Source organism: Poeciliopsis prolifica, unplaced genomic scaffold (assembly GCF_027474105.1).
Source record: "Poeciliopsis prolifica strain line A6 unplaced genomic scaffold, Auburn_PproV2 SCAFFOLD001, whole genome shotgun sequence".
Taxonomy (NCBI): domain Eukaryota; kingdom Metazoa; phylum Chordata; class Actinopteri; order Cyprinodontiformes; family Poeciliidae; genus Poeciliopsis; species Poeciliopsis prolifica.
The window spans coordinates 6,263,819-6,289,427 of record NW_026562376.1 but is presented as its reverse complement, the minus strand read 5'-3'; the positions used below and the strand labels follow the sequence as shown (position 1 = coordinate 6,289,427).

Genomic DNA, 25,609 nt, shown 5'->3' with positions numbered 1-25,609 from the left:
CAAGAGCGGCGTGCTGTGAGTATTTGTGTTTGTCTGTCAGATCTCCGTGCAGTGCGCTCCGAGGCAGACCTCCCTGCTTCACATTGCGTCAGTGTTTTGGAGAGTAACCTGTCCGTGGAAGAAGCATGAAAACTGGGATTCAGCAGCTCACAGGACGGGTGAGCTGAAGGGTGAGCCTTTGACTATTCAAGTCTCATGTCAGATCGATTCTTCTTTCATGAATTTGTTTTTAATTATTACCAAACTTGTTGTGAACTACAGAAATGTTCTAGCCAAAAGCCGGATGCTGGTCAATATTTCCTGAAGAGAAGATTTCTTTTATTTTGCTTCATTTCTCTAATGCAATGAGAGGCATCTTGAATTACTCAGATAATGACATTGTGTTACTTCAGCGGCAGTCTTTTAATTAAAGCGTTCTGCTGAATTTCAGACATCAGTCATTAGGCGTTCACCCTTGATCTTATTTCCAGACTGGCAAACTGATTGTTGTGGCTCTTTTTATTTGTCACGGTTGTAAAGATGGAGACAACTTAAAAAAAAAAAAAAGTTATTGCAATTTAGTCTTTAGAATAATTTTCAGAGTGCCTAGAGACCAGAAGCAACATCAAAGATTTCACTTGCAATTGAATATGTGGCTGCATGTTTAATGCATTTTGCTTATTGGATGATTTAGAAAACATATAATGAAGAATAAACTGATTTGTAAACTGAGGTTGGAAAAGCTAATTAGCAGCAAAGTTGTTCAAAGTACAAGAAATTATTGCATCTTAACAAAGAACTCTGTGTAAAATAGGAGCCGTGGTTATCTTGTGCATGTTCACATAATTCACTGTTTTTGTTCATATTTTATGCAGAAGAGTTTGTCCTGCAATGAGTTGCTGCAACAGCTGCTATAATCTGGTTTGTGCAAGCAAAGCTTATCTCCCATGGAAACTTTGCGGAATCCCCTAGTTAAATTGAATGATTCCACCTCTGGATGAGTTGGCCGTTGTAGAGGATGAAGAAGTGGAGGCCAGCAATGCGAGCGAACAGCACAGAGACACTTTTGTGTTTTGTAATTGATGCAATACGCAGTCAGGATTCCTATCTATATGCCTTTCCTGGAGCAATCTGCAACAACCGTGACGCTTTTTAATGGCTTTGCAGAAGTGCAGAGATCCTTCCAGAATGACAAAATGTATCTGTCCATTTAAATATCTTCTGAGATCTTAAATGTAAAATTGGCCTGAATTTTGCAAATTCAGCAGATGAAACATGTCTTATGGCAGAGTGGTGCTTTTTGGGTCAGAGGTCAAACAAGTCAACTAACACTGTGGTTAGAAGTATGTCCAACAGTGTTGCATTGAGAAACATGTGTTCTCATATTCTGGTCATAAATATCACAGTGCTTTACAAAACATGGAGTCTTTGCTCTAAAAATGTAATTTTTTTATTCTGCCTTTGCAGTGACATTTGCATATTTCAACCACAAACTTCAATGCACTTTATCTGGGTTTTACGTGAGTGACCAACACAAAGTAGGTATTAAAGGACTAATGTCCCAGAAAGATGTTCGTATTGATTGCTGCAATAGTATCTTCATGGGTCTGCCTAAAAAGTCAATCAGAGCTGCAGCTGATCCAGAATGTGAGCAGCAAATTTCATTGCTGCTCACAAACTAGAAAACATCCCAAACTCTGCCTTCCTTTAAATCAAAGCCCACTTGTTCAGAGTTGCCTTTCATTATTTTTAGCTAGATCATTGATCAATATATTTGATGGCTGCTTGATGATTTCAATGATGTCATTTGAAAAAATTGAATGTTTTTAAATGTATGATGTTTTAATGATGGAAAGCATTTTGAACTGCCTTGTTGCTGAAATGTGTTGTACAAATAAATTTAATTTGACTTGACAAAGTAAAGCGTAACTATCAAGTGGAGGGAAAATGATGCCTGGTTACCAAAATCATTCACAAATGCAAACCTGAAAAAGGTTTGTTACAGAACATTATAGAACAAGAGGAACAAGGATTGGAGCAGACAGATCAGGAATGAAGCTGTGGAGAACTTTCAAGCAGGGTTTGATGCATCCAGAGACTTAAAATCACATAGAGAAGTAATAAATCCATCACTTGAAAATAAAAAGTTTTTTGAGCCTTTCCACATCCTACCGTCCTCTTAACTGATTACAAGGAGAGTATTAATTATGTGTGTAAATCTAAGAAAAGTTTTGTAGCATAAATATTTCTCTTACTAGAACATTATAGTTAAAATGTGACTAAAATAATGCATATTTACATGCAGCACCCATGCAGGATCATGCATTAAGTTGCTTTTGTGATCTTGCTGCGTCAGCCGTCCACACATCTCACATGGGAATGTCGCACCTGCGTGTAAGTGCTGAGCCCCAGCGTTCAGTTTGTGTACGCTGCTGGAATCTGTCATCCTTGTTGAAATGAGATGACCTTGCTCAGACTCCAAGGTTTTTGATGTCTGTTTTTGTCACAGCAGTGTGATTTTGCTGCAGCGCGCTGACAAGGAACCTTGAGATGTTTCACAGCTTTTTGTCGTGTTTCTCTCTCTCTTTGCAGTGAGCAGGAATCCTCTGCCATCCTGAACTATATGTTTATGGCATTTATGTTTCCCTGTATGAAAGATGTGTTTTTTTGTAATTTGCATCATGTGCTTTTGCTTTTTGCGTGCCATGCAGTCATGTGAGATATTCCAGTGTGCATGGAAACCTTTGAAATGCACTCGCTTGTATTCATGATAAAAATAAGGCCTTCATTCCGGCTCTCTTTAACTAAATCATCAGAGTAAGAAAGAAAAAGGACAGCTGAAAACCTTGTGGTGCAGGTATTAATAGAGTGTGAGGTTGTCTCCTGTCTGTCTTCATCACAATGTTGTTCAGTTTACTTCACAGAGACAATCACAGCCTGAACTTTGTGGTTTCTTCCTCTGCTTACATCTGGAGGCTATTTGCTTCCTTAAAGGAGACAGCTGACAGAAAACTGAATGATTTTCCCGCAATAGCTCACAAAGTGAACTGGGTACTAGAAACAGATGTGAGAAATGTCTTGTTTATCAATGACATCACCGTTAAATGGAATGAAGTCCTTTTTTAAATATCAGCTTGTCTAAAGCTATTGATCCATGCAAACTCTGCTGCGGCGTTGACTATTGGATTGAGACAGACGGTGTAATAGACTCCATGACTGGTGGCAGGGCATACTCAAAGAGCTCTTTGTTAAATAAAACTGCTATTGTATGAGTCCAGCCCGTATGAAAGTGTCCGTTGTCCGATAAAGGAGGGAGGAGGAATGTATCTGTCTAACGCATTCAGGTCGGTGTAATCCATACTGGGATTCAACCTTGAGGATAAAAGCAGTCAGAATGGATTTGTTCCTTCTTTCCCTTCAGGAAAGTTGGCCTCATTAGCAGCTGTATTTCTCAAATCATTTAATACCATCAATTAATAACTGTGGTTGTAAAAAGAAAAACAAGGAAACTGTTTGTAATCTAATCATGATGGAATGGGATGAGATGTGCAACCAGCCGATATTTGATGTTTCACGCAGAACAAATGTAGACAAAAAAATTAACTTTCCTCGTCATTTCTCACAATTGGAAAGACAAAAGAACAAGTAAAGTGGAAGTGGCCTAGTTTTTTCAAGACTAAGAGACCCGTTACTCCCTGAAATTTGTTCTTATCTACTGAGAGTGAAACTTAAAACGTTTAAAATGACTGAAACTGTGGCAAACAGGGCCATGCAAGAACCAAGGTTTACAAAGTCTTAGAAAGACTGAGGAGGATGTCAGAAAAGGAAAATGTTAGAGAAAATGTTTTGTGTTTCTTTAACAAAATATTTGACTACATGCTCTATACCGTCATAATTTGGAGCCTTTTCAGCTTCAAACCTGTAAAACAGACCAAACTAAATCCTCCACAGGAAAGTCGTTGTTTTTATCTGTTTCTATCATTTTTGGCTCTTTTAAAATGGCAAAAATCTAGTATATTGTTATTTTATTTGCTACCTGAACAGGCTCTGAAGACCTCACATTTATCCATCTATGGATCTCTTTAAAACAGTCTGGTTACAAACAGTCCAGTCACCACAAGACTATGAATGCCTTGGCTGGGATTGTTGTAGTTTTCTATTCTTTTGGATTATGCTACTACAATAGATGATGTATTATTGTATGTCCCTTTGCACACCTTATCAGAGGTTCCCATAAGTCTGGATGATGCTGCGCAGATTCTGTAAAAATTACAAAAAAGTTTGATAAGCCAAATTAGAACTCAAATTTCATTAAATTAACACTTCAAAATAATGTCTCTTTCAGCTATTTCTGCTTCAGTTTCAACTTATTGTCTTGATGCAACTTTTGATTGAATCATCTTTGGTCCTCACTGTGCTCCAGGCCATCAGCAGGCGACCATGTGCAGCTCGCTGAGCCCAAAGCAGCTCTGCGGTCCGGGGCTGACAGACATGCACCAGTACCACCAGTGGCTCTCCAGTCGACATGAAGCCAGCCTGCTGCCCATGAAGGAAGACCTCGCCCTGTGGCTCAGCAACATTCTTGGTAGAACATTATTGATACTCATATTAGTCTGGAATAGACTGGTGAAAATCTTATCTGAGTATATCTTCACACTTTAACATTTTGCGTAATTATGAGTTTATTTGGACACAAACTTTTATTCTCTCTCCACATATTATGCTGTTTTGCTAATTCATTTGAAACATTGAGCTCTGAATGTGACTGTGCTGCAAAAAAAAAAAACTCTGCAAGGCTCCTTGTCTTGTCTTTAACATAATTTAAGTGGTAGTGTTGATCTAAACACTTCTGCAGGTGGCTGGAATCAATCTCTTTCTCATTACAAACCCATTTTCAAGTCAACAAACTTTGACCCTGAGTCAGTGTTCGATACATTACCTTAAAAGAATAATGAGCATCATTAGCTTTTCTTAAATAATGCAGAGCCACTGGTAAAGAATAAGCAGTATGGAGGTTTTTTGTGCTGCTCTTTAGTTTTTAATCACTGCAATAAGAAGTGAATGCATGCATCTCCCCAATCTAATCTGAATGAGATTAAAATAGGGAGCATAACCCAATGCAGATTTGTATTGTATGTCTCTGAGTTTTAGAGACATTAAAATTATAGTTTAGTTAGCTTTTTGGCTTTGTTTACTTCATATGTTTACCTCCAGTTTATAACAAACACTTAAAAGTACTTTATAAAACAAGCAGGTCTAATGCTGCTTTCCAGTTCAAATGAACAGAAATAAAGTTGAGATTCCAACATTGATCATAGAATTTCTTAGAAACATTGTTTTAAGATTTACTTTCCACATACAAACACTTTTAATTTGTCCAGTTTAGAGTTGCAGTGACCACATGTAGCACTGATTTTAGTATGTCTTGTAAAATAAATATTTTCAATTCACCGTTGTTGATGAAAGAAGCAGCCATTATGGATCTAAAATCCAACTTAGTGGCGTGTTACACTTGATTTTCCCAACTCAAAGTTGGGAAAAATTACAAGTTTCGATTACAAATCCAACATATTGCAAGTCACATCTGGTTTTTACTGAATTCATCCTGATTAAAAAAACAGTGGCATGTGTATAGTGTTCTGACTGAACTTTAAATCTGTGATGAATGTAGGTTGAAAGGGATCTGTAAATCACCGCATTCTGTTTTTATCTATATTTTTATTTATTACAGCTTCATTGGAATTGGGTTGTAAAAAAGTCTCAACTTAACTTCAGATCAGCAGCTGTCAGCTGACACTTGGACACTATTGGGCTTAAGCAGGACATTTATAACTAAAAACACATCAGAACTGATTCAAACAGAGGTGTCAAATATTCAGCCAGGGTTGTAACAGGTGCTAAATAAGGGCTAGAGAATACGGGCTAGAGTTGTTATTATTTTTAAATGAATATTAGTGGAGGTGTATGTAAATATTTTAGCATGTGTTTATCATCAGATATGACAATTTACTGTAAAGTTCTTTGGTGTTTAATCATCTCATCCTGCATAAAGAACAGTTTAAACGCATCAGTGAAATCCTCTAGTAATATGACATTCATTCCCATAATGAATGGAAATAAACTTCTAACCGGATCTGTAGATAATATTCAGAGATACTGAAGCGATGTTTGTGTAGCTATGTTTACTAACTGGGTGTTTCTCCACAGGACGTCCTCTGAAGTTATTTCTTACTTTCACTGCAAGCAGGATGAGTTCCTGTAACAGACTCCGGATTATGGGAAGCGATGTAGGACTAATCTTTCCTGTTATCTCTGGCTGTCTGTTTGCTCTAGAACCAGCAGAGCCAGAGACCTGGAGGCGGAAAACCCAACAGACGTCTTGGTTTTTAAAGCAAATGTGCTTTCGCAGAATGCATTGAGCTACTTTTTTTTTTTTTTAAGTTGTTTGCAGTTTCAGGTTGAGAAAGTTTTGGACAAACCTAACGGATGATTCATTTACTTGAGTTGACATATTTGTCTCAGGACTCTGTTGCTCTCACAGTAAAGGGTTAAGGGTCAAGCACAAGACAGCAACTTGCAGAAAATTTCTCAAGATTTCAATAGCCCTTTTTTTGTGCTCAGCTGCAACATTTGGAACTCATTAAACATGGAACCCCAAACCCCTCCTCTTATAAGAAACAGAAATGGGATTAAAAAAGAAATCTCTCCAGTTTCTTTCCACAGACAAATCCCCCACCCCCTGCCACTACCTCCTACTTCCCGATGACCTAACCGCAAAAGTATGGTCCTCTGGAAGTCAGTCAAGTGGACGGCACATGTTGATCACCAATATGTATGTGCAACTCTGCAGCATAATAAGGCTTTATTTTTGGGTAAACGTCGTCTTCCTCTGTGCCATTGGACTACCAGGAAATCCCCCAAATTCTTCCTAATCTATATTTTACACTCTGGCCTCTTGAGAGGTTTTACAAACCCAGCAGAAACAGCAAGGCTTGATCATTAAAGCAGTTCTGGAGAGTTGAAAGCATTACATCAGGCTTAGGAATGAACAGGAGATTGAATTTTATTCCTTTTACTCACATATATTTTAAATGAGCACACTTTTGATGGATTTATGGCATTGGACTGTCTGCGTGTCTTTATGTGTCCCCTGCTCAGGTCTGGAAATCACCGCTGAGAGCTTCATGGATCGGTTAGACAATGGCTTCCTGTTGTGCCAGCTGGCTGAGACGCTGCAGGAGAAGTTCAGGCAGAGTAATGGAGACCTGCCTGAGCCTGGCAACAGCAAGGTAGAGAGAAATCGGAGGATCGCAGTGCGATGGCGTGAGGCAGATTACGGTGAAAATACTCATTTGGAAGTTAAATGGTAGCTGAACGTGTTCCCGGACTTACTTTCATTCTGAATGATTTTGCAGATCAGTGCTCCAGAGTGAAAAAAAATTAATAAGTGTCCACTGATTTGATCAGATGGAACAAAGGTCACTTTGCTCTTGAGTCTTTTAGCAGCTCCTCTGAAACTGTTGATTAATATTTTGTAAGAGTTATGCTGCTCCAGTTGGTTCTCGAAGGTCACATTCTGCTATTTGAAAAACAACGAAATTCATTACAGGCGGCATCTCTGAACTCTTTCTCTGACAGTAAAACTGAATAAGCATTACAGAGCATTAAGACTGAAAATCTTCAGGCAGTCTAAGACTAATTTCTCCTGCAGATCTGTTCTTTAGTTTTTCACAGTTGATCTTGTTGCAACCACAAGTATGTGCTTTATTGTAATTTTATTTTAACTACCACAAATTAGAGCATAAATGTGAAATGGAAAGAAAGTGATCACGGGTTTAACTTTTTTTCTTTTTATAAATAAATGTCTTAGAAGTGTGCTATACATACGTATTCCTACCCCTTTACTCTGTTACCTCCCAAAAATGTTTTACGCAACCGATAGCCTTCTAAATTTTCCAGTAACAAAAACATTCACTCGAGTTAAAATTGACATTTTAAAATAAGCCTTTTTTCTCTCTGTCATTTCATCAACGGTAACACAATAGCACTTTGGTGCAGATTTAACCTGTTTTTAAAAATGCTATTTAAATAAATTTGACATTGACTTTGACACTGAGGGAAGATGCAGAGAAACACAACTCAGGTAGAAGAAATTGACCACCAGGTAGCGATCAGACATTTACAAAACAAATCTAACCTTTTTGGAAGAAAGCAAAGCAACAAACTGGTAACATCATGATATGGGGATGCATTGCTGGGTCATGGGTTCAAACATGAACAAGGAAAAACCGTAAATATATAGTCAGATGTGTAAGGGAATTATTTATATCAGAGTGTTAGAGTGGTCCAGTCAAAGCCCAGACCGTTGAGATTCTGTGGCAAGACTTAGAAACCATATCCTCTCTATCTAACTGGGCTTGAGCTATTTTGCAAAGACAAATGAGCAGAAATCTCAGTTTTTAGATGTAGAAAGCTAGTAGATACCTACCCCAAAATACTCAGAGCTGTAATTTGTAGCAAAAGCTGGCTTGACTGAATACAAATATCTTTCTTTCAGGCTTAGGGAAAAAAAACAAAAAAGAAAATCATATGACCAATTTAGGGAAAAAAACAAAAAAGAAAATCATATGACCAATTTAGGCACTATGATCTGTAATTAAATATATTCAGATTTATGATTGGATAACAGTGAAACATAAAAAAGAAGACGTTCAAGAGCTGAAAATTCAGTGACATCAACATGACCGATGAATACAAACTTTGCCAAGAGCTCCACAATTTAAAAAAATATACAGAAAGTAAAGGTGGGGGATGGGATTTTGCTGTTTCCAACAGGGTGAAATGAAGGGGGAAAAAAATCAGCAGTAGGGGCTTGTTAACTAGCGGGGCCCCACAGACCCTGGGAGAACTGAAAGAACTGCGCTGGCCGTTTTTTGAGCCTTCAGTGAAGGTTTCATGAACCTTGGAAGTAGATATCCGTAAATTAGCCCAACTATTTTCTGCTAATGTCAATGTGATTAGAGTAATTTCAGTTTCTTTTATAATGGCATATGTTTTTATGACATAAATGAATGGGATTTTTTTACTCAAAAATATAAAAAGTACGGATGTAAAATCCTGATTTTAATATAATTACAATAGCTTTAGTTAATTCTATCAGTTCAGAGGGAAATGAAGGCAAAGGATCTTTTGTGGCTTCTTCTGTGAGAGTTGTTGATGTTTGCACTGGAGCACTGCTGCTCTGATGACGGAGGGTCTCCTGATCTCAGTGTGAGCGCAGCAGCAGCACAGATGTGAGGAAACACTTGAGGTCAACGACCATGGGACAGGGAAGACACTACTGAACATAAAAGAGCACATTGATTGTTGAGAGCAGAAGAAAAACAGCAGAGATGTCTCAGGTTTTCAGATCATTTGCGATGAACATATGTTGCTCTTTATCCACAATTAAAAGATATGTCAGAGTAAATGTCAGAATCTAACAACAGAACAACATGCTTTGCACATTTCTTGCTCCATAAAGTTTTGTTTAATGCCACTTGAAGCTTTCCAAATCACCTAAAGAGCAAAAAGTTTGTACCCTTAGGTGTGTGTATAAGTGAACTCCAGTAGAAGTCAAGGCTTATCGGCTCTTGTGACTGAGCAGCAGGAACAAATAAATTAAATGTTGTAGACACAACAAAAAAAAAAAACTAAGATTTCTCACTCTTCATGCTAAATTCCAATTCAAAAACACAATACAGACATTATAAGTTCAGATTCGTGCTATGTGTGACTGAAAGCAGGATGTCACAAAAAGCTTTGAAAACTCTGAAATCTGCAAACTCCAAAAGGTTTGAAGCTTCACTTTTGAGATAGTTCAGAAAAGGCCAATGAAAACTGGTTTAACTCGGTAATACTAAACAGCTGGTGGGACCTTTCACTGCTAATTAGCTTAATTGCCAACAGATTAGTTACTTGATGAGCCAAAAAAAAAAAAAAAACAACACAAAGTGGTTGAGGCTTCTACAAATGGAAAAATGAGGGAAGAATGTTTAAGCAGCTCAGTTTTTTCAGCTTTCTTTCCTGTGTGTTCATCATCAAACTGAATTCATTCAAACTTAAAGTCCACTGAAGGTTTTAAACTACGTTCTAACTCAAAATGTGAACCATTTGCCTGGACTTTATTTTTTTTTAAAGATTTTGGTTTTTGATATTTTGTTAAGTTTAATTTTAAAACCAACAACTTCCTCTCTGCATTTGGTTCTCGCTCTACCGTAACATTAGCTGGAGTCCTCCAAACATATCTTGTTCCTGTGGCCAGACAGCTCAATCTTTTTCTTGTCTGTTCATAAAACGCTCATCTAAAACAAAGATGACTTGTTCATCTTGGCACATTCAATTTTCTGTGAGTATTGAGCTTGTTGGTTTTGGAGCAGTACTTTTTCTTAGTTAGCGCTCTCTCATCGTTGCAAGTTTTACACTTGCAACGATGTAAATTTGAAGATGTTTTACATTTCCTTGCAACCTGGATTATTCCTGGTTGCAAGGAATAATCCTTGCAACCAGGATTGCAAGGATTATTTACAGAATGCTTTACATTCTGTAAAGCAGCTTTACATCTGCTTTACGGAATGTAAAGCAGATGGATGAATCGTGAACTCAGCTGAGCGCTGCAACAGGACAATGATCCCAAATGTAAATCAAAACTGCTGTTTGAATGGAACAACCCTGGAAAAAAAAAAAAAAGCTTTAGCTTCAGAGAATGTGGACTTTGTTTGAAAATGTTATCACCTAACCAGTTTGCATGAACTTGTGGCCTGTAGATGATCACAAAATATGTGTTTGAGAACATTTTTAAAAATATCGATAAACATGCTTGCTTTTATTTGAGCCTGCTTGTATTGATTCTTCAATAGTGCAGCTATTTATGTTTTTTAATGGATTCACTAATTGCTGGGATGCCTCGTTAAAAACTTAAAATAATATTCTTCTTACCACAACCGTACATCCCTGTGGTTTTGAAGCATGATGCTGGTGATAAAATAGACCCGTTATCGCTGATCCACTTATTATTGTGGGAGAGAGAACATAAAATGTGCTGAACATAGACTTTAAATTTATTAAATCTGTTGTAGACAACACTATATTTGGTCAATAGGAAACACATTTTGAATATAATATGCATATAGTGGAGCATTTATCCATCTAGGAAAGAAAGCCCCACAGATCTCAAGGTGAGAAAACTTCAGATAGTTCTGCAAATGTTTTGATTAGGCCGCATCTTAATCACTCTGTAACTGGCCACTGCAATGTTGAGCAGACAGATAAGATATATAATAACACAAGCATGAGTGAACATATGCACTAAATGTAGACAGATGTATAAAAGTTTGCCTTAAATCTCCTGTGCTCTATTCAAGTATATTTTTATTCTTTATGTTCCCATTTATTCAGAAATAATGTTTTCATGAAACTCTTTACCTTATGTGCAATCAAACACACAAAGGTGCCAATAATAACATAACAAGCCACAGCAGAAATACATTTCATTTTGATTGACATATTAAATGCCACTGGCAAGTGTTTTTTCCACAGCTATGTTCAGTAATAGAGGAACATAAATGAGTGAAAAAAAAGGTTTAAAAGAGAGCCTGGAATGAAATGAAAAATACCCACAAAAGCTTGCATATTTCCTGCATGAGCTCACTGCACCTTTATCGGAGCGCAGACACACATATCCTTCATAAAACCGCAGCAAGGCGCATAAATCTCTGAACGGACCGCATGGGGGCTGAAACTCATAAGTATGTCATTTGATCCTAAATCACGGAGAGTCTGGTGAAGTAGCTCCAGTTTTCGGAGCCTTCATCTCCCATATTGATCCGTAAAGAAAAGGCTCTCGGATACCAAGATGAAACCAGAGCAGATGAAGCAGACTCTGCTGTCTACTTCATCTCAATCAAAACACTGGACTGGGCCACACGTGGGCAAAACACACCTCCATCACTTTTTGAGCCTCAATCAAATAAAAATAGATCAGTGAAAATAATGTTTAAATGGAATATCTTGGACCTTTGGGTTTGCAGTGGGAAGGTCCTGGACTCAGAACCCGGTCTGTGGCTCAGGTCCCGGTCCGGGGCTCGGGTCCCGGTCCGGGGCTTGGGTCCTGGTCCGGGGCTCAGAACCCAGTCCGGGGCTCGGGTCCCAGTCTGGGGTCTGTCTGCAGGGGGTTTGCATCTCTCCCTCTGCATGTGGTTCTTGTCCCAATCATGTATTTATTACACAAATCATTCTGCTGAGATGAGAGGGGATCATAAAGTCTTTAAAAACTGATTTGCTTCACTATGATCTGAATTTTTGATCTGAACATTTTGAATTCTGGTTTACATGTTTCATAGGCCAATGGCGCATCTCCATTTTTAAGGAAATCAGATAGTCATTTTGTCATTCAAAGAGGTTTCATGGTTAGGGTTAGGGTTAGGTATCATTGACAACACAATGATAGAAATGTGGTTTTAACCTGTATGGCCATTTTCATACAATGACTCATGCAAAATACACAATCTCTACTTTTGAGATAGTAGGAATGGCAAGAATGTGCAACTAAAAAAGTCATTTTTTTATTACACTTTGAAAGCATTTCCATAATATCAACAGAATATACAAGGAATATGTACTTGTTCCTTGTTCCTTGTACAAAAAAACAACAAACTTACATTTTTCCAGCCACTGGAACTCAGTGCTGAATATATATAAAGATTTCCATAAACTTGTAACCACAGTTGAATTAAATATACAGCTCTCTTTATGTGATATGATACTATCACATACCATCTGGTATTTCAGATGGTTGAAAACTTCTGGTCACATTGATATCATAGGAAGTGCAAGAAAAAAAATCTCATCTTAAATCATTTAGAGAGTTGCTATTTTAATTCTTCATCTGTGTGTTTTCTCGTCTTTCAGAAAAAAATCCCTAATCGGAGGATACCATGCCGGCAGAGCGCTCCCTCCGGTTCGTTCTTTGCTCGGGACAACACAGCCAACTTCCTGGCCTGGTGCCGTGAGGTCGGAGTGGGTGAAACATGTCTCTTTGAGTCTGAGGGCTTAGGTGAGTTGAACTGGGTTTTTCCCATTCATATCAGACCGCCACCAAATCCGAATGTAGGACAATCTGGCTGCGCTAACAAAGAACCCAACTCTGGCACTGCCAGGACACCGGACTCGGGTTTCTGGCTCCTTTCAGAGCATTAATTGTGCAGGTACAATAGTGAGCAGAATGGACTGTTTACCTCTGAGTTTCACAATCCTCACTTCCACTATGGAGGGAGTAACTCTGCATGACAAGAAGAATGTCTGAATTAAATCACAGAAATGAAACAAATGGACATAAATGTGTAAGTGAAAAACAAGGCCAACGCTGTCTGAGTTTTTCTCCCTCTATAAATATTTTTCTCTGCATTTCTCAAGCCTTTTTCCCTTGCATGTTATTTTACTCCAAATAAATGTCCTCGAGATAAGGTGCAGAATGTTACAGGGTCATTTACCACTTTTCTTTTTACCACAGAAGGCTTATCATTGTCAAGTATGCAGATAATTTAATTTCTAGAGGTCAGGCAGCATACCGAGTAAGAGGTTAACACTGAATTACAATCCCCTTCTAGCCTCGCAGAGATGCAACTGTGATTAAAATCTGTGGAAATATTTCCAGAAACAGTAGCTGATGGATTTCTTTCTCTTTCTGTCCTTCTTTCTTTGGATAAACTTATGAGTTCAGCAGTAGAGGTGTCGACACCCAGGTTTGCTCTCATACAGTGGATCTCCTTTCTGCATCGCATGGTTGGATGTGTGACATCTTTCGTGTCTTTTTGTCTGCGCACTTCCTGCTTGGTTTGCCATTGGTGGAGGTTAAAGCGAACGTCTCAAACTTCGGCAGATTCACTCACTTTCATGTAATTTGTAGGGAAGAGAATGAAGGAGTTGAGTGACTTTTGAATGCATGGAGTTCATCAGCTTGTTTTTATGTGTTATTCACCATCACCAAGCCACTCATCTTCACTCATTGCCTTGTTTTTTTGATGCATTATTGTGTCTCATTATAAAACTGAGCGCTAAGCTTCGGTCTCTTCCTGTAGTTCTGCATAAGCAGCCGCGAGAGGTGTGCCTCTGTCTACTCGAGTTGGGTCGGATATCATCACGGTTTGTTCCAGTTTTGCTGTTTTCATTTTTTGTTGTTTTTGGGCCTCGATATGATTCATCTGATTGTGTTTATTATATATTTTTTTCACGTTTAGCTACAATGTGGAACCTCCAGGCCTTATAAAACTGGAGAAAGAGATCGAACAAGAAGAAAGGGCACCTCTACCTCCCCCATCGCCCATATCCCCGGCTCCGCCTGTCCCTTCATCCCCTTCTTCTTCCCCGTCCCCGTCTTCTTCACCGACACCGACTTCAACTCCGACTACGACCAAAGTCACTTCGTCCAAGAAGAGCGCAGGCAAGCTCCTGGATGATGCTGTGAGTCACACACGGGTCACTTTTGCATTTCAAATCAGATCAGAAAAATGTGCAAAAGTGTTTTATGTGTTACAGGTGAGACATATCGCTAACGATCCACCCTGCAGGTGTGCAAATAAGTTCTGCGTGGAAAGACATTCACAGGGTCGATACCGTGTTGGGGAGAAGATGCTCTTTATACGGGTGAGTTTATCAAATGCCTGAATGAAACAAATAGAGTTTAAATATCACCAGAATAAAAATAGTATTAAATAAATCAGGGGTCTTTGAATCCAGGCCTCCAGGACAAGAGTCCTGTAATGTCAGTACATTTGAATCAAGCAACAAGGTGATTAACAGGACTCTGAGCAGTGAGGAAGTAATTCATCCATTTGATTTAGGTGTGTTAGAACCTGGGATACATCTAAACGTCACGGGGAATCAGCCTTCAATGCCTGGACTTGAAGACCTTTGCCATAAATAGTACACTGTAAGCTGTAAAATTTCAGAAAGTTAAGATTTATTGAAATTGTGTATTTTTCTTCATTTTCTCTTAAATACTTGCTTAACAAAATTGACAATAGATCTTCTATCTACAGGAACAGTATACTTAAAAAATACCATTTGTTTTGGCAGTCGCTAGCTTGTAGTTTCTACCAGTGTTGAATGACAGCAGGCCAGTGCATGTCACCTTCCCTGCTTCCTCTTGAACAGCACAAAGCCGGGCAACGTTTTCGACAGTATTTGTCTGATTTACTGGGAAAGGTGATGCAGCACTGTGATGACAGCTAAAAATATGTTCCAGATTGCTTGACTAAAAAAAAAAAAAACGACACACACATCTGGTATTTCAGATGGTTGAAAGTCAGACAGAGTTGTTCCAATTGGTTAACGAACCAACCCATTAAAACTGGTGGATTAAGCTTAAAAGCAAAGAAATCAAATATTTACATTAACCTCTTTTATACTCAGAGTACAACAGAACAGATACAACATTAGAAATCCAAAATAAAGGAGAAATTATTTAGTTGGCACTACATTTGCAAGTTATGTGCCTATGACGAAGGTAATAATGCAGTTTACGTGTTTTTTCTCGACTCATTCCAATCAAGTTGAAACTTATCTACCACAGAATGAATATCTTCTGCCTTTCACTGCAGAAACAGAATATTTCTTTCCTGTCGGCCTGATAAATTGCTGGTGTAATACCAGCGCAGCAGCATTTCTGAATGTACTGCACAAAAGTGGTCCTCTAATGTGCTCCAGGTGGTTGTGCTTAATCCGACAGCACAATGGTTTCTCATGCAGCGCAGCCTGAGGCCTGACCGTCAGGTGCGTCCAACACTGATTCCTGGCTTGGCTCTTTAGATGTTGGGAGTTCCAAAATCTTTTCTCAATATCGTGGGCTGAAAATGCTTTTTCATATAAAGTGTGTGTGTGTGTTACAAATGGTTCAGACATCAGCAAACTCTTATGTGGATAAAAATCTGAGTCAACCATTGTTATAAGCTCTTAATCAGAGATAATGCCACACTCTTGCTGTGTGGAAAAATAAACATCCACCTATAACCACATATTCTAATTGCCAGGGTGTTACTTCAGTCATTAAAAACCAAAAAAAAAAAAAAAAAACCTCTATTTGATCTGAGGAACACAATTAGCTGTGAGCACAGTAAATGTTTCTCAGCTGTCCATGAGCAGAGGGATGCCTGGTATTTGAGGAGGATAAATTGAGGCTAACCGAGAATCTGTCCTCCTGGGATTCTGGTTACTTGGCAACCCACATCCAGGATTCACACATCCAACTATGTGATTCATGCCAGTGGTATGTTTGAGATCTGCAGGCATGCGAACGGGAGTTTACTCTTGGATGTCCTCTGCTGCCGGCCCAATAAACTGCACCACAACCAAAATCTAAATATGCCACCCAATCATCTCTAGATTTCTGCAAGGTTTTGGTGAAATAATCTGCAGCTAGGACAATCAGAGCGTTGCTGCTAAGATGAAAAAATTTCTGCCACAATAACATGGTGTGAATGTAAATAATTAATGACTCTAAACCCATTAGTTCAGGCTCCAATGTGTAGCTAAGAAACCAAAGACAAATAACAAGAGGCAAAAATTGTTGGTACAGATCAATCTGGTACACAGCATACACCTTGCAAAGTCAGGTCTACTTTTTATCTCTGCGACTGGCAGCATAAACGAACGGAAAAGGCTTGAAATCATCTGTTTTTCCAAACCAAATCCCGAACAATAACTAGAGATCTCGTAACAGAGAGAACAGGCGCTTTTATAATGCCAAGTAAAACCAGCATTAAACGACTGTCGCTCTGTCTCTCAGCCAGCTCTCTTTATGGTGATAACGCTTTAATTAACATTCCTCACATGGTCTCCCTGCGAGCAGCTGCTACAGTAAGGCCAGTCGGCGTCTGCAAGCAGCTGGGGTATGGCAAGCCGTTTGTGTAAATATTCCATCCTTGATTGCAGCCATCATTTGTGGCCATCAGCTGCAAAAGAAAAAAAAAACCTTTATAAAGTAAATTTTTATGTCAACTTTGAGTCAGTTTAGTCCACCTCGGAAAAGTTGGCACCCAATCGCCTTCAAATTAAACAAATCCGATGTTAAGAATTTGTGCACCAATTTTTTTTTTTTTTTTTTTTTGCAGCAAATGACCTCTGTGAAAATTAGCAAATATTTTTTATAGTTCATCAAAGGTCAACAAGCCAAGTCAAATGAAATGCGGTGTCAATCAGCTGCACTACGTTTAAGCAGCAAAATGGTTTGCTTGTGCCACTATCATTTTAAAGATACTAATAAATGTTTCCAGAGGTCATCAGAGGTCAGCAAACCAGTCCACATTTACAAAATCAAATGAAATTGGTGCCAGTCAACTGTCTTACATTTGTGCTGGTTTGTGCAGCAAAAATTTCCGTTTGTTTAAGATAATTTTTAAGATTGTAAAACAACAAAATCAAACAAAATTGGCATAAGTGAATCGTACTGTGTTTGTGTGGCTAAGACGTTTAATTTAGTTTAATTTGAAGAAGGTTTTGGGGGAGGTCACTTCACTCAGGCCTTTTGTCCATCTAGTAGAATCAGAAGTCCTAAGAAAAATGCACATTAGTCAACCAGAGGCAGTCAACATGTTCACGAGACGCCTGACCTTCCCCTCTGTAGGAATAAATGAGCTGCTTGTTGTTTCAGCGTGAGACGGTGGAGAAACCTCAGAGTGTTTCTGGACGGTGGCGTCCCCGCTCGGCCCCCAGGCCTCCGCCGTCCTCTGGGTTCCTGATGAAGGACTCGTCTCAGGCAGGAGTCATGTCCCAGAGCAGCATGATTGAAACCTCGCTGCTTCACACAGATCCATTAAGTGCACTGTAACAAAGCCCCGGGCCGAGTGCAGCTGATTGGAAGTGCTGCCCCACTGCTGCCCCCTAGATTGATTCTTGTAAGAGACTTATAAATGTTGTATGTTATGCTGCTGGAGGGCAAGAAGCCTCATATCTGACCACACTGAAGTGACAAGGTCCTAGGTAGTTTATCCTTTTTATCAACTGTCATTTTAGTCATCTCTACAGTCTAATAAGGCATTATGATTTTTTTTATGTACCCTGCTTCAGTAAACAAGCTTGTTTCTGCTGAGGTGTAATAAAGTGCTAATTAGGAAAACTGGCAGTAAGCCTTCGCTCTGAGGCAGACGTGTTTCATGAGCATGCGAGCGTTTGATCACGCAACACAGCAGCGTGTTTTATTTCTTCTTTTTACTATAATGGGTAATGTTGCCATGGTCGCCAACCTCGGGAAATGTGCCCCGATGTGACAGGTGTCATCATGCTAAGGAAAGATTGCTGCAAAAAAATAAATCACTTTATTGAATTGTGAGGCAAACATAGCACAGATTTAGACAGTTTGAGTGAAGAAACCGGCTGGGTATTTTACAGCCATACTGACTGTGGCGATAGCTGCTGTTTCACTAAGATCCAAACTGAAATAGGCTGTTTAACATCCTAAAAGATCTTTAATCATCACAAAAAGATCAAAAGTTGAGGTGGTGCATTAAGAACCATTTTTGATCTTGCGCTTTGAGAAAATGGAAACATGAAGCATCGGCTAACAGTATTTATACAGATATCAATTTAGATAAATTGGGACATATTAAAATATATTCAATATATTGGTGTGTTATGTTATCTTTATTTTATTATTTTTTATTTTTTTTTTTACACACCTTGAAAAAGTATGCATGTCCCTTAAACCAGGGTGTCAGATTCATTTTGATCTGGGTGTGGCAGAATGCTCTGATAAACTTACATACTAAGTTTGACACATCACATTTTGTCACATTACAACCAACACAATTTGTCTTTTGACTTTACTAATTAGGTGTTAATGTTGTTCTGGATTTTATTTAGGTGAGTCAGGATAAATGGGATTGAAAAATTTATTTTTCAGTCTCCCCCATAACATAAATATTAAAATATATATATATATATATTTTAATGTTTATGTCAAGAATTTTGGAAACAATTAGTCTCTTTCTGATCCAACTTTATATTGGTCAATCAAATAAAGTCCTAATAAAATACTTTCAAATCTGTGGCTGCAATGTGACAAAATGTAAAAGTTCTATGGCTATTAATTAATTTCCCAGTTACTGTAGACTTTCTCCTACAAAGCCTTCAGCATTTTTTAAGAAGTTTATTACAGATTTTCATCAAGATGGCAAGTAAACCTGTTACATAAATGTTTGTTTCTGAATGACGTCTTAAACCAGCTTCGCCCCGATTCAACTTCCTGTTGCAGATGCTGCACAACAAGCATGTGATGGTGCGGGTCGGCGGAGGCTGGGAGACGTTCGAGAGCTACCTGCTCAAACACGACCCCTGCCGCATGCTGCAGATTTCCAGAGTGGAGGGAAAGATCTCCCCCATCAGCACCAACTCCCCCAATATCAAAGACCTCGCCCCGGACAGCTACCTGGTGGTGGCGGCCCACTACCGCAGCAAGAAGTGAAACCCCACAGCAGAGTGGTTCTGGTCACAAATGGACAGGGTGTATGTGTGACTGTAAGTCCACACAAATAATGGGGCTTTGCTATGCAAACACAGAAAGAACCGACTTGTTAAATAATGATTTATTTAGGGGGGCAAAAAAAAAAAATAGAAATTATGGTTCGTATAGTTTTCAGTTTAATTTTGTGCTTCATCTTATTTTCTTTAGCGTAGAAAATCCTCATCCTTTATTTTGTTGACAATTACAGTGTAGGGGGTCTAACAGGAGTTTAGCAGGGAAGTTGTAGATGTTTGTGACATTTGGTTTTAATCGTTAGTTGTACTTGAAGCAAGAGTGAGTATTCAGACATCCTATGTAAATCTATTAGTCTACATGCAAAAGTAAACATCTTTTCATGTAAACCAGAGACGGATTCATCAGCACCTTTGTGAAACTAACATCTTGTCATGTAATACCGTTTTAACACAGTAGGCAGGAGATATTCCACAAGTATCCATATTTTGATGTTTCCAACTGATTTTAACTTTGTACTATCCAAAGCTTTAGATTTTGTCTTTGCATAATAGAAAACATTTCTCTAAAATCCTATTTCTTTCAATAGATTTCTGATCTGGTTAAATGTGAGCAGTGTTTGCACGACATGCAACATTCCCACTTTAAGCTGATTTAATGTCTGAAGTGTGCCATAATCTTCCTTTCAACAACACAATCTCACGCAGAACTGAACCAGAGGGTTTTTTGACTTATGAAGCTTCTTGTGTTTTTCTTTTTGCGTAGAGTTACTGACCTCTAGTGGAATAACAGAGATCAACATGAAAATAATATGACTTTTGGTTTGGAGTCTCACAATAACAGACAGTACCTGTATCAAAGCTGAGCTCATTGAGATATGTGACTTTTTATAGAATATTATGTTGGTTTTGTACTAAGAATAATGATTAAAAACCACCAAGTTTCTTGGAAGTGAAAATCTTTTTTTTAAGTAAACTGTAAAAGACTCATTCTTTGTGACAACCTTCTCTTATTTCCAAATATCAAAATCCTTGAACAAGCTTCGCAATTAAAACACCTGTAAATGTTCATCTGATGCCCTGCAGACGCAAAGCCAGAAGTTGTCATTATGTGTTGTGAAGTAAAACCAAAAATGAGCATCTGGAGTCCAAACACATAACAGAAATGTGCTTTATTAACTGTAGCAACACCATTGGCTATACTCTTTCTCCTACAAAATGGCAAGAGCACCAGAAGCTTTTGAGGATCATGCAGTTTTAAGAAAAGATCTCAGTTAAGTTAAGCACTTTGAAGAATATTCACTACATTGTCATCCAGCACCATATGTGAGAGTACAAAGGCAAAGCTGCAGTCTCCAAAAAACTGTGAAAGAAGAAAATAAATTACTGAAGAATTATGAGTTGTGGCATATTCATTCAACAAACAGTAATACTAGTTCTTAAATTAAACCAAATCATATTAGTGCTTTACAGTTAAATTCAAATGAAGAAATTCAACCAGTGCAAAAGAGCAGGATTATCACTGATTTATAAAGTGCCGTAGGTCACATGCACAAGGGTGATGAGGGCGAGCCTGGTCTGGAAATATTTTGGCCTGTTTGTCATTGATGCATATCATCAGATCGTGGCTGAATGTGGTCAGCAGAACAACTGAAGTGTTCAACTAAATCATGTCATCAGCAGAGTTGAAAACATGTTTGTCCCCACAATCCAGTGCAAAAAATGAAATTAAAAAGTCCAACACATCGTGAATTGTGTTCCTTAACAGAAAGGTGATGTCTGTCAGTGGCCTATCCACTGTGAATGTCACCAACATGCCCAAGTCACCAAATACACACAGCTCAGCTTTTATAGACTCGCGTTTGCGCAAGTTATTATGTTACCAAGAAGCTCTGACCTAAACCTTCTTCAGGACTGAGGGGAAAAAAAACATCTTAATTACAGAAGAAAATTACAAAAAATAAACTACGATCTCTAAAACTGATGACTCGTTTTCTTTAAATGATGAGCCCTGTTTAATCGCAGGTATTGTTGTTACTAATATTGCCATGTTTAATCAGAAGATTGAATAGTAATGTCTCATCCTCAACCTGTTCAAACGTCCTAACCTGTCCTTAATAACTTGGCAAATATGGTTTAGTTTTCTGACTGATATGATGACTATCAATGCTTGTAACAAACAATCAAGCAAAAAAAAAAAAAAAAAAAAAAAAAAAGTTCAACTGGGCAGCAGTTCCAACTTTTTCAAGTAATCCAGCAGACAGACTAGATTTGGACATTTTAAGTCCAACTTCTCCATCAGGAACTTCATCCAACCTGCCACTGAAGACAAAAAGAAACAACAGAGCTGGTTACATATCTAACATGAAACCTGTACATATGTAACACTGCTGTAAATGCTATCAAGATCAAAGTTCATTTTGATATACATATCAGAGATAACAATAATTATAGCCCTTTTTATGGCAAGGATTAGTGTAGTGTAATGTATAAGCGTCCTACAGCTTTACCAAAAGATACAATTGAAGTTTAAACTTAAAATGCACAGAAAGAAGCATGAAGCCAAAGCTACACGTACCTTCAGTCCACCACCACCAGACACAGACGTGGTCATCGTCTGTTTCTCAATTTCTTCCTGTTTCTTTCTTTTCCTTTCAACTGCTTCTGGATTTTTGACACCCCTGTACGCTGTCTGGAAGTCAGAGAGAAAGTGGAGAAAAAAAATTAAAACCCAGCAGGAAATGGCAATGCTCATTTCTGATTTCATTGAATGTTAGGGTAAATACTGTGTAAACGGGCATGCATCTGTGTTTTTAACAAGATATTCCATTTCAGCTCCAACCTATCAGAATAAAAGGCACGAGCTAGTGTGCACACATTCAACCGCCAAATAAGGCATTGCAGTAAAAAGACGCAGCAGCTTCTTTCACTCTTGGTCTGCTGCCTACTCTATCGGTGGGTTAGAGCTTTGTGCTTTTGCTTGCAGCAGCCTGAACTGTAAAGGTCAACACATAACAGTGACTGAGAGCAGAGAAATGTGGCAGTAAAAATACTGGCCAACTTCAGAAGTTGGCTTTCGTTTCGATCTGAATTGACTTACCTTGATTTAACTTTAGTATGGCTCTTGCTGGTTTGCAAGTGTCTTTTCTGCACAATAGAAAAATGCTTACCACACTGTGCAGCAGTTCTTAAATAAAAGTTACCAAATGTTCAGTTGTTTATAATTTTGAGTACATGAATAGCATGGCTGAAAAATGATATAGAAAGGAGGCATTTTATTTTTTTTTCTTTATGACACACTGTTGTTGTACTGTGACTTTTTTTCTATGAAGGTGAATGTATTTACCATCAATATATTTTAGAAAAGGAGACCTTTGGAAATGGTAAAAACTGTGTACTAATGGCAGCGAGAGCAGTTAGCGAAAGGTTGCCCAATCCCAGCTCACTGCTGCCTCATCAGCTTCGCTTCCGAGCATTAGAATGGGAAAATGCAAAAATTCTGCAATTCTGGAGAAAAAATAATCAGAATTGGTTAAGCTAAATGAAAAATAGGTACTTTACAGTACAAACCACAAGGTGAAAATAGCAATACAAGTTATTTTATTATTATATTTCCATAATTTTATAGTTCCTCCCCTGACCACATGTCACTGATTTTTATTCAACCTTCCTTGATTCAACAATCATAAATAAAATACTTCAAAAGTCATTTATTTAACTGTGTGTCTTTGTGTAGTTTAATCTTAGTCAGCTGTCATATGCAGGCCACACAGAAACATCCAGAGGAAGAAACACCACTGACTGCAAGTTTAAAGGTCGAGCTGGTTATGAAAAAAATATATCTACAGTAATCCACTTTTTAATCCATAAACCAAAAAAAAATACATTTTTGGCCCACAAGCAAAATGTTGCCTGAACATATAATCCCACTGTGAGACGGTGGTGGCAGCATAATGCAGTATGGAGATGAGGCTTTGAATTAAGTTGGTTAGAGTTGATGGCGCTTTAAAAGTCGTTTTATGAGGTTTATTTATTGAGGCTGGAGTTTACTACTGAGAAATTAAATGCACAGTCAGGGCTGAATGACCTAGTCAAAACCCACAGAACCTAAAACTACAGGAAAATGTTGCTCTACAAACAAAAATTGTTAAAAAAAAAAAAAAAAGCAAACCAACCCTTACTATGCACCACTTTGTGTTGGTCTAACAAGACTTGTTGATGGGCGTAACCCTGGGCCACTAAGTTAATAAAACCACCTTAACTGACTCAAAATCTGCAACGGGGACCACTACTGACCTCTTTTTGTCTCTTCTCAGCGGCTTCAGCCAATTGTTGTCTCCTCGTCTCCTGTTTGGGACAGAAAACTATGAAATGACACTGATAGCATGTCGCTGTTTACTGTAAACCCGTTAATGGGGACCTTTTCAGTACGAAGACTAATTAAAATATATTCTTCTGGTTTATTTAGCGACATATCTAACAGAAAATGTAATTAATCACATTAACTTACAGGATCCGGGGTGACAACAACGTCGTCCGCGGCTCCACCAAGGCACGGTAAGCACATTCCCATTCTGGAATAATTTTATTATTCCACGCAGTAAAAGAACGGCGTAGAAAATGAGTTTTCACTGTTTCCAATAAATTAAACCAGAAACCTAATAGGACAACTTGCATGCGTAGTAAATAAGGCGAAAGAAGCGGCAGCTTCTACTCCAGCTGGCAGCCGCTGGGTCAGCGGACATACCGTTTCCGTTAGCTAACAGCGGCTCCTGCTATTGGCCCGGGGTGGACATTAGCATTCTAGCTACCGCCTAGTTTAAGCTACCGCTACAAGCCAAACTGCTTCTTTGAGTCACATAATAAAACGTTTCCCTCCGCACCTTTTATTAAACCGGCGCCGCATTTGGAAAGTAAATCGCCCCGGAGTCAGAAACCTAGAGTTCAACGCGCCTCTTTGCCCGTTAGTTTGTGTAGCTTTACTGATAAAGCCAATGTGTTACGTCGGTTACGTTCAATAACCGTACGTTAATAAGCGCCGATGACGTCATGTGCATTTAGTTTTAACGTGGTCAAAATATGACATATAATACAAAACAAAGACAAAAGTCGTCTTTTTTTTACAGTTGACAAAATCTGAAATATTGTTTTTATTTTATTTTCTTTCTGAAATGAGCCTCGTTCCAGTGTATATACAGCAAACAGCTGTGACTGGAAATAAGTACCTTGTGATGATTTACCTTTATTGAAAGAAAAAAAAATAGAAGCATGTTTCTCGAGCCTTAATTTAGTTCTAAATTATGTTGGCATAATGTAGAATTATGTCTATTTAAAAATAAAAACGTGTAATAGTCGTTCAAATACCCAAATTTGCACATAACTTTAATTTCTTGGACGGCGTTGTTTTTCTTTTTCTTATGTAATAATATGAAGTAGTGCTGTCTACTTGAGTGCAATTTTTTTTGCACTCATTTCAGATGAAGATCATGTAAATTAAAAAAAAAAACAAAAAAAAACAAGAAGACAGTGACACAAAATTTTGATAAGTAGAAATAAAAAAGAAAAAGTTTCGATTTGATAGTAATTAATTTCTTTGAGGGAATTCATTGTGAGTCAAGTTTTATGCATATCATTGTGTTTATGTATGTCTATAAGAAACCATTCTTCCTATGGATGGATGAAAACATGGAATAAAAATTTTAAATAGTTAGTTTATTATATATTTTAAATCACTCCTTTGACTACATCAAATAATTGTTTGGGAATGGCATTAATCTCTAACAATTTTTGTTATTGTGAAGCATGACAAAAAGGTGTATATTTTTTCAAATTCTTGACAAAACATTAACAAGAATGTAGCTCATTGTTGTGCGTGCAACAATGAGCCCCTTAAATCCGCTCCTACAGCACCACCTTGTGGTCAAAATTAATATGTCAATGATTTTGCTCATCAGCTTTGACACATTTGTACCTCTATTTATTTTATTTGCTTGTGGATTGACAAGAATAATTTGTCCTCACTTAATAAAATGTACTCTGTGAAGAGTGCTGCTGGTTAAAAATAATGCTCACATTTAACTTCACTTCAAATCCCAGGCTTAATTTAGCAAATATTTTTTATACA

At 38.1% G+C, this 25,609-nt stretch overlaps 2 protein-coding genes across 3 annotated transcripts; one reads left to right on the top strand and one right to left on the bottom strand.

The window, feature by feature from the left end:
• Positions 1–20,880, top strand: LOC129371737 (growth arrest-specific protein 2). Of its 2 annotated transcripts, none has more exons than XM_055048630.1 (8): positions 1–158; positions 4,403–4,564; positions 7,138–7,268; positions 12,928–13,072; positions 14,097–14,160; positions 14,256–14,478; positions 14,554–14,661; positions 19,265–20,880. In XM_055048630.1, exons 2-8 carry the CDS (start codon positions 4,420–4,422, stop codon positions 19,472–19,474), a joined length of 1,026 nt encoding a protein of 341 aa, XP_054904605.1. In that variant the 5' UTR covers positions 1–158; positions 4,403–4,419; the 3' UTR covers positions 19,475–20,880. The 2 variants fall into 2 exon arrangements, with proteins under 2 accessions (XP_054904605.1, XP_054904525.1); XM_055048550.1 differs by having other exon boundaries at positions 1–170.
• Positions 20,643–24,498, bottom strand: svip (small VCP interacting protein). The gene is made up of 4 exons (XM_055049729.1): positions 23,996–24,498; positions 23,782–23,832; positions 22,064–22,177; positions 20,643–21,807 (listed from the first exon to the last, which is right to left on the bottom strand). Exons 1-4 carry the CDS (start codon positions 24,056–24,058, stop codon positions 21,793–21,795), a joined length of 243 nt encoding a protein of 80 aa, XP_054905704.1. The 5' UTR covers positions 24,059–24,498; the 3' UTR covers positions 20,643–21,792.
• Positions 24,499–25,609: the final 1,111 nt, after the last annotated feature.